The sequence below is a fragment of the Scatophagus argus genome, chromosome 3 (genome assembly GCF_020382885.2).
Source record: "Scatophagus argus isolate fScaArg1 chromosome 3, fScaArg1.pri, whole genome shotgun sequence".
NCBI classification, from domain to species: Eukaryota; Metazoa; Chordata; class Actinopteri; family Scatophagidae; genus Scatophagus; species Scatophagus argus.
In genome coordinates, this window is record NC_058495.1 from 13,676,213 (window position 1) to 13,691,361 (window position 15,149).

The 15,149-nt window shown below is 41.4% G+C and overlaps 1 protein-coding gene across 3 annotated transcripts in view; it reads left to right on the top strand.

Moving 5' to 3' along the window:
• Nucleotides 1-15,149, top strand: part of srgap3 (SLIT-ROBO Rho GTPase activating protein 3) — a 57,607-nt gene that overhangs the window by 36,292 nt on the left and 6,166 nt on the right. Inside the window, exons 6-18 of one of the 3 annotated variants that reach the window (XM_046383824.1) lie at nt 542-670; nt 3,769-3,990; nt 4,103-4,204; nt 5,047-5,244; nt 5,496-5,580; nt 7,552-7,579; nt 8,259-8,361; nt 9,378-9,438; nt 10,074-10,151; nt 10,243-10,377; nt 10,927-11,032; nt 12,713-12,940; nt 13,108-13,181. In XM_046383824.1, the coding sequence (XP_046239780.1) occupies nt 542-670; nt 3,769-3,990; nt 4,103-4,204; nt 5,047-5,244; nt 5,496-5,580; nt 7,552-7,579; nt 8,259-8,361; nt 9,378-9,438; nt 10,074-10,151; nt 10,243-10,377; nt 10,927-11,032; nt 12,713-12,940; nt 13,108-13,181 (1,549 nt within the window). Of the gene's footprint in view, nt 1-541; nt 671-3,768; nt 3,991-4,102; nt 4,205-5,046; nt 5,245-5,495; nt 5,581-7,551; nt 7,580-8,258; nt 8,362-8,844; nt 8,876-9,377; nt 9,439-10,073; nt 10,152-10,242; nt 10,378-10,926; nt 11,033-12,712; nt 12,941-13,107; nt 13,182-15,149 lie in introns of those variants that run through there. The other 2 variants (XM_046383825.1, XR_006842974.1) reach the window with 2 other exon arrangements.

A 15,149-nucleotide genomic window follows, 5' to 3' on the forward strand; every position in this document is an offset into this window, starting at 1 on the left:
GATTTTAAAAAAAAAACAAGCCATAAAATGAAAATTAGATTTAGTGGTGCTGGTAGGTGGCTGCCAGGCGGATGCTGTTACATTTCGGGCCTCGCCAATGTCTTAATGCTAGGCTAAGCTGAGTCCAGCTTCATGCTTACTTTACTGTACTGCACGGACACGAGAGTGGTATTGATCTTCTCATCTAAGTGAAATGTCAAACTCTTCATTTAATACTACATTTCACTAAGCTGTTTGACACTTCACACACTCATATAAAGTAAACACTTTTTAAAAATATGCAGCTTACTGAAGCCAAACCTTTTTGTCAGCATCCACGATCTGCAGTCTCTGGTACTCCAGTGTAGAGAAACAGAGTGATGACTAAATGCAAGCCTGGATGTGGCACTTGTTACCAAGTAGTGGGAGATTCTCAAGAGCCTTTTCCCCTTTTCTCTACCTGTCTGATGGTCCCAAAGCTACCGTTACCTGAGCACACACTCATCCCTCCCTGCACTGATGGTTTTCCCCTCATCTGCTCTGTCTCTTCTCTCCTCTCCAGAGGCAAGCCAAGTACTCAGAGAATAAGCTGAAATGCACAAAAGCCCGGAATGACTATTTGTTGAACCTGGCAGCAACAAATGCAGTTGTGGCAAAATATTACATCCATGACGTCTCTGATATGATTGATGTAAGTATGCACCAGGGCACATGTGTTTGTTTACATCTCTCAGCTGGGATTTCTGATGTTGATTTAACTGTGCAGCACTGTCGCTTTCCTCACCATCTGCTCCTGTGTCTCATTCACTCTCAGCCTGTTAGCTGTTTGTTTTCAAGCTGCTCTGTTGGCCCCAATAAATGTATTTGCTATCATTTTTTTTCATGATTATTTTCTGCAACAACAAGCTTAACACTGATATGCTGCTGACTGACTACCACTGACATGAATATTAGTTCAGCAGTCTGTAGGAGCTGCAGAAGGATGTTCTTAGGTGGTTATTTCAACGGACTCCATCAGTGCTGACAGAGAAACTTCTGCTGTTTCCTGCTCTCCTCTTCCTCTGTCTCTTCCTCATTTAGTTGTTCATTCTGCTTGGACAAACACAGCATGTCCTTGCCACTGTCTGTCTTTTAACTGTCATCAATTTAAGAAAAACAAAACAAAACAAAAAACACCTGAAGTACACATTTACTCTCTCTCTCTCTCTCTCTCTATTGTTGGCGAGAAGCCATACAAGCCATAATTCTTTACGACCCCTTATACAGCTCTTACAAGTGAAAATTGAAGCTTAATGTATAATACTCCCCTCATTATTACTTAAGATAATCTGTATTTGTATCTGTCCAGAAAATCTACATATAGCACTTGAATGTTTTCAAAAAAAAAATATATTCAAATTATGAAGCAGTACCACTGCTGGAAAGTCTGATTGCCAGAGTTTAAAAGGCTGACTTTGTTTAGCAAACCACTAATGGCTGGAAGTTGGTCAAATTTAGCTGGTGTGTAGAGAATCTGTTTATGCAGGCATGAATGCGGTTAATGTGGTTGGCACTGGGCCTCGAGTGACCTGCTACCAGACACCCTGCAGACTAACAGACGAGCATTTAGATGGATGAAGGAGGATGAATAAATTTGCCATTTTAGACAAAAACATTAGAACCCTTGTGTATCTGTTCCTTTCAGAACTTTACATGTAGATTCCCCTTCAGATCATTTGCTTTCTAATTTGTTTGTCATTGTGTCATTTCATTGTCCGTTTTGTTCTTTTGCTCCACTTCCGCTGTCATGCAAATACTCACAAATATGCAAGTATAAACTCTGCCAAAAGGTTCTCTGACTTTTAACTGTTTCCTTTTCTGTTTTTTCTCCTCAGAAGGATTTTCTTTGAAATTTTTTTTTCTTTTTTTGACTGAAAGTTTTCAGCTTCAGTATGTTGTAGTTATTGTAGTCTGTGCTGTGTAGATCAGGTGCTTGTTCTAGAAAGTTCCATCAGTTATATTTGTTTCTTGTGTTTTACAATGTTACATACTGTACTCAGTCATTTTGTTTCATCATTGACCGTGATGAGTACAAACCATGAAGTCATTTAGTGTTGTAGTGTAAATATGTCTCCCCTCTCCCTCTTAGTGTGCTAATGGTCTGGTTGTCACATTGTTGCTTGAGGCCAGACCACCATATGGCCATAGATTAGCTGCAGTGATAGACACGCATTTTCCAGGACAGGCATTATAAGATATGATTTCTGTAATATAATGTACATTACTTGAGATAAAATTTAAACAATTGCATTTGAAATAGTATGAATACTAGCTGGACATGCTGAGAATCCAGTTCATTGCTATCCCTGCCTCTTTGCTGGGCATCTTTGATGGATCCAGTGTCTTGAAACTGAAGGATCTGTGTCATCCCAAATCCTGCTGATCTGCAGGTAATGGGATTGTGAGCATGACTGATTTGCCTGCCACAAGGGGTAAAAAGGAGGAGGAAAAAGGGTCTGTTTGTCTGGTCAGAGTAACTGGGCAATGCACATAAAACCTTCACACAGCTTTGTCAGCATCAATGACTTTAAACTGTTGAAGAGTAATTCTGAAGGACAGATTGAATGTATTGTACCACTGCACTGCCTCGAACTGATGAATGCTGTGACAAGAGAGGTTGGTGTCAACATAATAAAATATTTAAACATTTGCTGGGAGAATAAACTCTTAATGGATGTCTTCATGAAGAAATTTAATTTCTGCTGTACCAAACAGTAACTTATAGCATCTACAGCCAAAAGAAAAAGTGTAGGATTCTGTATATGGCGGTTATATTACATGTATGAGGTATTATTGCTGGTAAAGCATTTAGAGTAGACTTGAATAAAATCAAAACTTATCCAAATGCAAACATATTTAGAATGAAATTAGTGGCATGTCAAATAAATAAAAATAAATATACTCTGAGAGGGAAAGAGAATATGAGAAACAAAGTGGTCAACAGTATTTGATTTAAAGAGTTTGTCTAATCTCCCTTGCCTGATTATCTGCTCCTTCAGGCTGCTGCTGCAGATATGAAAGAGTTAAAAAGAGGCTAATTTGCTCCCTTTAGTTTTGGATCTACTGAGCCACTTTGACTGAGTGGTGCAATGGGGCATGTGCACCAAAGTAGAGAGACTACTTCCTGAGCGCTAAAGAGTGCTAAAGAGCATTTACTTAGTTATTCACAGAGCTGTCAGTTGCCTCGAGCTCCTTCTAAACCTCCTCACTACCATCCTCTTTTTAATTAGGTTACTTCATACAGCTCTGTGTGATAAGGCTCTGTAATTATCCCCGGTGTCCTACTGTGCTAGCTCTTGTAATTCTGTGAACTCTACTTCTATTTTTGAAAGGTAACCTGTGGCAGGAAGTAAATCGGGATTTAGTCCATTAAAGTAGTCTGAAGATGATGGAAAGGCTAACATGCTTTACAAGAGAAATTTGCACTTTTACATGCTTCTACATTCCTTGATGAGATTGTATTGACTTAATACCAGATAAAAATATTTTGATTGAGTTTTTCTCAGCTTCAGTGGTGTAACAATGTATATAAGTGCTCCCCCGGTGTGGTCAGTACACTATGACATCACTGTTGGGTTTGATTAGAGGTGGAGCAGAGCACACTAATGACCACACCCATCAATGATGCTGCCTGAAATCTTAGTTTGCTAAGAACATAAATATTTTTCCCGATTTCCATTTTGTCATTCCATCTGCTGACTTTATTTACAAAGCGTTTACCTGGCTATTTAAGATATTCTATCTTCGCAGTGCTGTGACCTGGGATACCATGCTAGCTTGGCACGCACCTTCAGAACCTACTTATCTGCCGAGTACAACTTGGAGACATCACGCCACGAGGGACTGGACATCATAGAGAATGCAGTTGACAACCTGGACTCCCGCAGTGACAAGCACAAGATCATGGATATGCATAACCAGGTGTTCTGCCCTCCAATGCGCTTTGAGTACCTTCCACACATGGGAGATGAGGTAAGATGCTTTAAATGCTGCAGCTGATGCAAGGTTTGTTAATCACTGTGAAGAACGTGTTTTTGCAGCGTGACTGTTTAGTCTGTTCTAACCCATGTGTCCTCCTCCTCAGGTGTGCCAGGTGAGTGCCCAGCAGCCTGTCCAGACTGAACTCCTGATGCGCTACCACCAGCTGCAGTCTCGCTTAGCTACGCTGAAGATTGAGAATGAGGAGGTAAGGATTCATGATGGCTCTGTGTATGTCCATTTGCCACCCACAGTGACCCCCCTCTGAAAACAGAAAGCCCTGTCTCATTTTCCCCAGAGCCAAGTAGGAGGGCCACATCACCATCTGTTCTCATTGCAATTACCCTCCAATGACCCTTGCTCTGTCGGAGCCCGGAATATATTTATATTGTCACAGTGCCAATCTTGTGTTTTCTGTGAAGGTATATGAAATTGTCTATTGTGTGATGAAGAGAGGACTTTCTCATTAAGAACCACAGACACAAAGGTGCAAATGGAGGCGATAATAACCACGGTCTGACTCTTCTGTGCCAATGGCTGTGCCTTTGCCTTGCCTCCGCGTGTCTCAGCCCTGGAGGATAATGGATGAGCCATGCCATTACTGCCAAAGATATAATTTATATCTTTGCTGGACTGTCTTCATTTTCATGTCTTAGTCTGACGTATGCCTGACCTGTGTGTTGGTCTGGGCTGACATTCAGATGCTGCTTGTGTCATTAGAGTGAAATTCAAGGTCATTTATTGTTCAGGGGTCAGTTTGTCTAATTAAAGAATTTGGTCTAGACCTGCTCTAATTGGAAAGTGTCATGAGATAACTTTTTTGTGAATTGGCGCTATATAAATAAACTCAATTGAACTGAATAATAAGTGATATAAATATTTTAGTGCAATAAATCACTCACTCCTGCCCTTGAAAATGTCTTCAATTACTGTGATTCAGTGAAGACTTGGAAAAAAAAAGTCTTTTCTCTTACTGAAAGAAAAGTATGATGAAGACATGAGGCTTCATTTATCATCCCATTTCTTTTCTGTGTTCCCCCATCTGTGCAGGTGAGAAAGACCTTGGATGCCACCATGCAAACGCTGCAGGACATGCTGACAGTAGAGGACTTTGACGTGTCGGACGCCTTCCAACACAGCCGCTCCACTGAATCCATTAAGTCTGTGGCCTCAGAGTCCTATATGAGCAAGCTGAATATAGCCAAGAGGAGGGCAAACCAACAGGAGACTGAAACGTTCTACTTTTCAGTAAGTTCATGTCAATTTTTATCTGTTTTTCGGTCCACACTGTTAATAGCTGCTGCACTGCTGTGAGCTCCCAGCTTTGCACCGCCTTTGACATCAAGCCATTAGTCATCTTTTCCACATGATGTGAAAACAGAAATGAAATAAAAAGTGGAACATATTGAATTAATCCTGATTGTTTCACTGCACTGGACTCGTGTTCCACTGGTTTTGTGTCGCTACTCACTCATTGTTGCCTTTGTCTGTCTGTCTAGAAATTCAAGGAGTACCTGAATGGCAGCAACCTCATCATTAAGCTGCAGGCCAAGCATGACTTACTGAAGCAGACACTGGGTGAAGGTATGGCGTCTTTCCTCTTTAATAGCATGTGTCTAACCTAGTGTTTCGTTTTGTCGTTATTATCCACAGAATCCCACCGTAAAATTGCTGCCTTCAGGGTTAGAGAGTGCAGGTCTTACCCAGTAAGCAGCATGAGGTGAGGTATGGGAGGCCTCAGAGTTGTTTTTCAGTGAAGCAGCAGTTAATATGCAGATGGAAAACTATCACACCAAAAACAGACTGTGTCTGCTTAAAGGTATTTATTCCCCTTTTTTCTTATCTCAGTCGGTTAAAGCATTATGCGGTTAGTCTCATATGATATAGCCACAGGGAGGGTTTCCATTTCCAGGATGTAAGGGAAAGGCTTTCCTTGGCCCCTCCCTTTCCCAGGGGTCCCCTTGTCACCTCAGCTGTGAACAGTTTACGCCAAATCAATCAGCAGGACCAGAGCCAGGCCCGTTTCTGCAGCTGCTCCTGCATTAATGGTTTTCCTAATAGAAAAAGGCATCAGGCGGAGACAGCTGAGGCCTTATAACACAATGCATATTTCCACCTTTCACTTATTCATTCGTTCATTCATTCAGGTCTTAGTTAATAATTTAGTGTGCTTTGTGGAGCTTTCAGGACTGAAGAAGTCCTTGTGATTCCCTATGAGCTCTGTGGCAAACTGCATGCTTTTGCAGTCATAAACACTCACATTATAATTCATGTCAACCTCTAGACAGATCTGTTTGTATGTCCACAGTGGAGCAGCTGAGAGAGTGTAGAACGCGGCATATGGCGTCTCCAGGTACCACCCATGTTTGATTATTCAAGTGATCAATCAGGGTTGCATCGTGCTCATTAGCTCGTTGCTTCACACACAAAATAGCGTGTCTGTTTATGTGTGTGGTTGTTTGTGAGCATGACAGAGGGAACAAGATGAGACTGGTGAGTGCCACATGGCGTTTACATCTTGCTGCATGTATTAATAAAAACATAATGTCAAGCATTGACGCCAGGCAAGATGGTGCCAGGATATCTCCCAGCCCTTGTTTCTCAGATAAGGGAAGTCACCAATTCCCTTGTTCAGTGAATTTGATTTGTACTTGTCACCTTATATGTTTATAGGTAATATGTCTGTCTATTACTTAGGCACTCTGGCACTTTCAGATATAAAATTAGGGGAAAATAAACGAAGGTTTTTTTGCCCTCACGGTTGAGAAACTGGGTGTAATTTTGAGCTTGGGTGGTCAGAGGTAGACAGGGCTATCACTCAGAGGAATGATGCTTGGGAAATGTGCTGTTGTTTCTTCACATGACTGCTCCAGAGAACTTGTCTCGTCTGCCAGAATGATGTGTTGAGAAATGGGTTAGCCTTTGCTCCTTCTGTTCATCGTTAGGTGGACCAAAGTAGTAGTTTCAGAATGCTTTGGTGCCATTTTTGCTTTTTTTGTGCAGTGACTTCCTTCCATGTGATAACCCAGTCACTGGCAGGCAAAGACACACTCTTACTATGACTTCATAAGAAAGAGCTAGAAATGAAATGGCCAAGCTGTTGTATTCTGTTTTAACGATACATCTTGTAGCGTAGCTTAGAGAGTTTGATGACTGAGTTTTCTTTAAAATGCTCAGTGTATATGCCCATCACATGTGAATGCGTTGTTGAAAGCCCACAACAAAAGGCTCAGTGAACCAGCACAGACATTTCTCAGTGTCACCACTGATGGACCCCCCCTCCTCCCCAACATATACACATTGGAGCCCCCACCCCCCTTTTCTTTGCTCTGAGAAGAGGTCTATAACCCCACAGGGTCTTCAGGGTCCCCTGAGGTTTCAGGAGACGACTGCTCAATGGTTTTTGTCCAATGAATGGTGTTAGCACTGCTCCATTCATCACTCTCTCAATAGTCATGTTGTCCCTCATCAGACCCGTCAGTGATGGTGGACACTGCAGTCTGTATATTTACCACAAAGACATAACACGTCCCTCTGCTTTTTTTTTTCCCACAGGGGAAAGGGCTGAGTGTGGAACTACAAGGTACGACATTCTTGAAGCATCTGCTTATACCATACTTTTTCAGATCATTAAATAAAACATTATATGTGATATCTGACTGCATTTCTTTTCAAACATTGTATTCGCCGGCTGTCAGTGTCTAAACGAAGGTCATACTCGATTAATGTTAAATGTATTACATTTGGCACGTACTCGCCAGGGCTTTTCGGTGCCTATCGTCTTTTCTGAAATGGCGTTTCTGCTTTCACATACAACTTATTTGCATTGTGGTGTTTTTTTAATAAATATTAAAGTAATTTTTAGTTGCATCTTATGCTTACATGTTTTTGTTTAGTTGTAACAGTATGAATGCATGATTTTATGCATTTAGAGCATTTTTACATTTTGATATGTATTATTAATAGAATGACATAAACAACATGTATTTTCCATGAGGGATCTTGTAATTATGTGTTGGAGTGTATTTTCATGGATTGCTAGTTAAAGTTTTAGTCTTTCTCTGACAACCTGGCATATAACTCTCACTGGCATTGTTAATGATGTTCATTGATATGTGCTTTGTTTTTATTACGGCAAGAAGTTTTAGAATCTCTTATCGCTTAGCAACCGTGTTTATCTACCTGCTTTGGAACCTCCATGTTTGGTTCTCCATTTTTCACAGAATATGGTGTTTTTGTTCCCTTTGTCCATCATTTCTCAGGCCCCCCACCCTTCCCCCTAAACCACAGAAAATGCGGAAGCCTAGGCCTCGCTCCGTGTATAACCATAAGTTGTTTAACGGCAATATGGAGACATTCATAAAGGTACCCTGTGGTGGTGGTGGTGGTGTACGGCTGAGGGGAAGGCAGCTAGAGCCTTTGCTCTCATTCTCTTCCTCACTTTGGCCTTCTGTTCCTCCCACTTCCAGCAGCCCTTGATCATGATATAACGCCTCTGTTTAACCTCTAATCCTCCTCCTCCCTTCCGCGGCTCGGTCGATGCAGACAGAGCGGCAGTCAGCTGTCTCTTTATTCCCCTCCAGAACAATTTACCATCTCTGGCTTCATTTCTTAATCCAGTCACTCTTTAGCCGATTGTGAGGCAGGAGACAGCAGTGGGTCTGCTCTGCTTTGTCCGTCGCTGCATCCAACCCTTGACTGCATCTCTGTAGCTTTCCTGTCGCCGGTCCCTGTGCTTAGTTGTCTTTAACCTCCAGAGGGGTCATTCGCCATCCCAGTATTTCTAACTTTGTGCTTCTCTGCCTTCTTTTCCTCTGCTACTGTGTGCTTTGCTGCTTTCTGTCCCAGGGGGAGAAGGAATGCCCGTACCCGCATTCAGGTACCTCTGTTGTTCAAGGGCTTAGGTCAGGTCACTAAAACCTTTAGACTAATAGAAGTATATACTCTCTTCTGCTCAGACAACACTTGCATGCTGCTAGTTTCCATAACTGTTTATACTGATGTGACATATGTGTGATTAAAGCTGTTTGTATTTTCCATGTTTTTGTTTGTTTTATACCCCTCATGGCATTTGCTTCATGAATATTTATGAGGCATTAGTATGTTTTTTGAGAACTCAGATTTTGTTGTGGAGAAATGGAACGTGAGACTTCTTTTTTGCATATATTTAATTACAATGATCTTAAACAGGGGATTTGTTAAATGCATACAAATGCATTGAAAGGGGAATATTGTGTATTTAGTACCTTATTAAGGTAGTAAAACTGTATAAAAGTTACACAAAATACTACATATTATTTACACTTTTAGTCATGGATTATTTTGCAATTATTTGTCTTGCGTTGTCTGTTCTCTTCATATTTCACATAATTTCTTTTCAGGATTCAGGTCAACCTATCCCACTTGTTGTTGAGAGCTGTATCAGATACATCAATCTGTATGGTAAGTCTGGCATCACTCTGTCATTCTACTTCCTCTGAGTGAAAGAACTGATAAAGATAGTGAATTATGAAGTCCTTGACACACAACAGCAGCTATTTGAAGAAGTAAGCTATTTCCACAAATAGCCACAGGTACACTGGCACTGACCTGCTCTGCTCTAAACCTTAGTCTCTGAGCTGCTCAACTGCCTGCCAGTTATTTGACAAGCTCATAACAATAGATCACACACCGAGAGTTTTGAAAATCCCATTGGTCTTTGTTTGGTTAGTTCAGCCCCCTGACACACATGCGCGCACGCACACACACACACACGCTCACACTTTACAACTCCTCCCTGTCTACCTTCACATCTGTCTTCAGCTCATTGCTGTAGCCTGCAGGCCTTTCCCCTGGATCTGGACCTAATGAAACTCCAGAAAACTGATTAGGAGCCCTCTAACTGAAACCATATGCTACAGCCTCACTGAGGGGCCCTCTCATGGAAAAATACGCATCTCCTTTTTATTACTAGATTACATTTCCTGCTCTGTGTTATGTGTTTCCAATGGGCTCTTGTGAAGCTGGCACTTGGGTTCAAAGATAATGGTAGTTAGCATAACCCTGAATCCTTAAATTCTGGGTTGTATTTCTTTCAGGCTTGCAGCAGCAGGGTATATTTCGCGTGCCAGGATCACAGGTGGAAGTCAATGATATTAAAAACTCATTCGAGAGAGGTGAGTCAGTGGCAGATGGCATTATATTCTCCCTTTTCATGTCACACATACTTGAATAGGATAAACCACATTTTCTCTTCTTATTACTCAGGCGAAGATCCCTTGATTGATGACCAGAATGAGCATGATATCAACTCAGTGGCAGGGGTGCTGAAGCTGTACTTCAGAGGACTGGAGAATCCCCTCTTCCCAAAGGAGCGCTTCCTGGACTTCATCTCCACCATCAGTAAGTCATGCACAGCACAAAATAATGAAAGCCACCAGAGTCGTGAGTGCACTTGTCAAATACGAAAAGAGAAAACACACCTTATACTTTGTCAGAAACTCAGTTTTACTGAAGAAGTGAAAGGCATGCAGTGCAGCACATGGAAGCAATCTTAACACCAGCACTCTCTGCCTGAGATTTAACAGAAAGCCAGTAGGAAGAGGAGAGTGTGGGTCACATCAGGCTGCAGTGTGCGAGTTTACCACAGAATCATTTCCCCCACTGTTTCGACAGTAATAGTTTGATCACTCAGTGTGCCTTAGGGGTCTGGTGAAAGGCAGGAGGGGGCATCTATTAAAATATCGAATAACAGCCATCAGTGCCTAGTGCCTTTTGCTTTTGGTCACTTTGATCAAATTTCTTTGCTAGGATCTGGAATAGATTATATTTTAGAAGACAGTGTTGTGGCCTGTTCTATATATAAAAATTTAAAAGCTGTATTTGTCTCCTGTTTATTGCAGTCTAAACCACTGTTGATACACCTTTCTATCTCTGTTCTTTGCGTTTCAGAGCTGGAGTCTGAAGCAGAGAGAGCACACCACATCCAGCAGATTATTGTGACTCTTCCTCGCACCGTCATAATCGTCATGAGATACCTTTTTGCTTTTCTCAATCAGTGAGTTCGCACTAAATCACATAAAGTTTTAAGCCACAGGTCATGGTATATTCAGAAAAGCATGTAATATGAATGATGAATCTTAAATGGAACACTAATTTAATTCTGTTGGAGACCCCCCCCTCAAAAAAAAAAAAGTTATTTATGGGCCTGGAAACTCAGTCCTCCCTTAAGTAGAATACCTGTCGTCTTATAACGGATGCTATTAATGCTCCTTTTACTGGGTTTTCCTGCAGAACAAAGAGTTTGATTTCATACCCCAGGTTTTACTCTGCCCTTCTTTGCCCCCTTCATCACTGGAGCTGTCCCAGCTGTGGTTTTACTGCTCAGCCTCAGCTTGTTGATCATATAGAAGGGCTGTGACTTCCTCTCTGAGTGACTTGGTAACAAACAGTGGGTTGTAGTGTGTGCTGGCTAAGTTGATTTGTTTAAGGGGCTAGCTGATCAGAGAGCTTTTCAAACAAATGTCTAAGCTGCACAATCAAATGTATAAAACTGTATGTCAGAGCTGAGTTCGGATTAAGCTATTCAGCTGAAGTGACTTTGTAAGAGATGTTTGTGCTGCATAGTTCATTTTCAGGTAATATGTATATGGACCACGTGACCACTTATGGATAGAAGGTGCCGCATACTGTTACAGACTGTATAACTTTAACTATGCATATGTGAACAGGTTCATAAATAAACCCACAGTGAATTATCACCTGACCGCGTAGTTCCCCACAGCTCAAGTTAACTTTATAGCGTGTTTCAGCTCAATGTTTTGCTTTTCCAGCTCGCAAATTTACTCTTCTGGTTCAGTCTCCTTTTTGGCCTCTGCAGGCCTCTAAAAACTCTACCTTCCCAGCAACAAACAACAAACAGACAAGCTTAGCAACTGGCTGGTGAACATAATGGAGCAGTTAGCAGCTAAAGAGCTAGATATTTCCCTCAAGAGATGGTATGGACCAAAATCAGATCTCAGAAAGATTTACCAGGTGGCTCGATACATGACCCAGGATGAATGATGTTGTTGCACATTGTCTGCTTGTTGTATACAGCTGTTTACTTGCACATTTGCCATATTGACTTAAAAAAAAAGATATTTGGGCTTAACAATATAGCGAATCTCATCACTGGCCACAATCTACACCATTCGGCCACAACATTGTCCTAGTGCATCCCGCAGATGCTCTATCAGACTGGGATCTGGGGAGTTTGGAGGTCATCTCAGTAACTTGACCTCTTTGTCATGTTCCTCAAGCTGTGAGCTGTTCCTGGGCAGTTATTGCAGTGTGGCATGGTCCTGCTGGGGGCCTGCTGCTATTGTTGCCATGAGGGGGATGTACGTGGTCTGCAGTAATGTTTGGATGGGTGGCACATGTCAAAGAAACATCCACATGAAAACCAGGACCCAAAGTTTCCCAGCAGAAGATCTTAGCCACTTCACCTGTTAATGCTTTTAATGTTGTGGCTGATCTGTGTATAATCCAAATGTAAAGAAAATGGTATCTCACGCTCAACCCAGTAGCTTTATCACTCCCACTTTGGTTTTGTAATACACAGATTAACATTAGACAACTATTTCATCTATAGATACGGTTATCTGTGTGCTATCTGATGTTATTTAAGGTCCTTACATTAATAATATTTGTGTACATAAGGAAAAAATAAACAATGTTCACTTGTCCTGTCCTTCAGTCTCTCCCAGTACAGTGATGAGAACATGATGGATTCATACAATTTGGCAATCTGCTTTGGTCCGACCCTGATGCCCATCCCAGACGGACAGGATCCTGTTGCATGCCAAGCGCATGTTAATGAGGTCATCAAGACCATTATCGTCCACAATGAAGTCATCTTTCCCAGTCAACGCGAGCTGGATGGCCCAGTGTATGAAAAGTGCATGACTGGGGGGGAAGAGTACTGGTGAGTATTGGTTGCACCAAGGGGTCAACAAGTACAATTATTTTGAGACTGCAGTGCTGTCAGCTCTAACTTCTTTGTTTAAGAGGAAAAATTATGTTATTGTAATAAATGTTATCATGAAAATGTAACATATCAGTGAGTTTTCACTTTCCATTTGTTCCCCACAGTGACAGCCCCCACAGTGAACCAGGAACTATTGACGAGGCTGACAATGGAACTGAACCACACACCAGTGATGAAGGTCAGTACATCATAGTAGTCATCTTTTGCTTTTAAGAGGGAGCTGTGTTATGACACAGCTATATCTTCATCCATAGCAGCATGGCTCAATGGGATGGCAATATTGCTGTGATATCCACTACTTTGGTCCAAAGTCTCAACAAGTACTGGATGAATTGCATGAAATTAGGTCAGGTGTTCTTGTTCCCTAGAGGAGTAATCATACTGCATTAGCTGCTCCCTTGACTTCAAGTCTAGCACCACCAGCATACTGGATTTTGAAAGAAATGGATGGCATACCATGAAAATTGCTGCAAATATTTGTGTTACCCTCACAATAAACTGTAACAGCTTTGATGACTTAACTGTACATCCAGAGCCATCCTCAGGTCAAAATTTAAATGTTTGCAAGTATTTGATAATAATGCTCTGCATTATTATCAAATACTTGCTAAACAAATAGGACACCCATTAGCTTCTGTGGCCTCTGGGCTAGTTAGCAAATGTTAGCAAGCAAGCAACTGAGCTGCAGCATTGTTCTCGATCTTGTTATTCATGCCAGCCGTTTCTCCGGATGTACTGCATGTGATGTTAGTAGCCATGTGAACTGCTGATGTTGCCTGTGTGCACTATAGTCAATATCAGAGCAAGAGAAATATGTTGCTGTTATTTTCTCTGATACTACAGTATACATTTAGACTTTTCGTAACCACTTCAGTTGACTTTGCACACAAAATATTGACAGCAGTCTTCCAACAGCTCCAGTTAAGTAGAGGATAATTGTACAACAGTGTTAGATTTTCTTAGTCTTTCTGGATTATAAAAAAGCCTTATGTACAGACTGACCTTTTTTATGAAGTGTCTTTGACTGAGACGTGCTGAGAGGTGAGTGAGGTTTGCACTGCAACAGCTTACGATTGCAAACGCTTGTGTGATATTTTGAAGCTGAAGGCAAGTTGAGTAAACAGTGTTGGCATGCAGCACCGCGTCTTTGATCTGTATTTCTGTTTGTGTGTGTGTGTGTGCGCGCGGACCCACATGTGTGTTTTTTGTGTTGTGTTGTGTGCAAGTCTCTCTCTCTCTCTCTCTCTCTCTCTCTCTTGCTTTGTTCAGTGTTAGTCAGCAATTCTCCTGAGACTTTCTCCTTTGTGTAGTGTTTCCCCAGTTCTCCTCTGAGCTTTGAATACATAACTGGGCCAAGCACAAAAGCCAAAACACATAGAATACACAGAATAATATCCTCTGCGTTGCCAGTGAGGAGCCAGTGAACAGATTTATGAAGTATGGAGTCTGTCAGGTCAGAATGGGGTAACCCTGTCTCTGTGCTTCATCTGTGCTGTTGGCTGAGTGAGTGCTGGCCTTTTCTCTCGGTTTTTCCTTTTACTTGGAGAAGACAACAAAGGCTGACTGCTTGCTGTAAGTCCTGTCCTTGCTTTAATACAGAGACTATTGGACGTTATGGGCTCAGGTGTTGCACTGTAGTTTGTGAAGTCGGTTCATTTGGTGTTTCTGGCTGCAGTTCAGTCTTCACTGAAGACTGATCAAGTTGTTGCTAAATTAAGAAGTAAGCAACCGTGTTGTGATGACCCTCTCGTTTATATTTTCATTACTTAATAATTAAAACCAAAGTTGAACAGAACTGCTTTTCATTTTTATCAATTCTGACTACAACTCTTTTTGTACCCCTCCAGTAGGTTCTTCAAAATAAAACCCATGATATTAACCATACAGTTAACTCTGACTGACCCCTGCTGGCTGGACTGTTGAAATACACTGTGGACAAGATGAGGTTTTCTTTTTAAGTTTAGGTAGAAATCTGCTTCTTTCATCAGACTCGTAAATATAACATAATTAGTTATTTTCTATACAACATGTTTTAAGAGTAATTGCTCTTCGTCAAACCAAATGCAAATGTGTTTGGTTTGTAATTTGTATTTTATTTTATTTTATTTTTTAAGTCCACACACATTTATTTCAGCTTCAATACTTT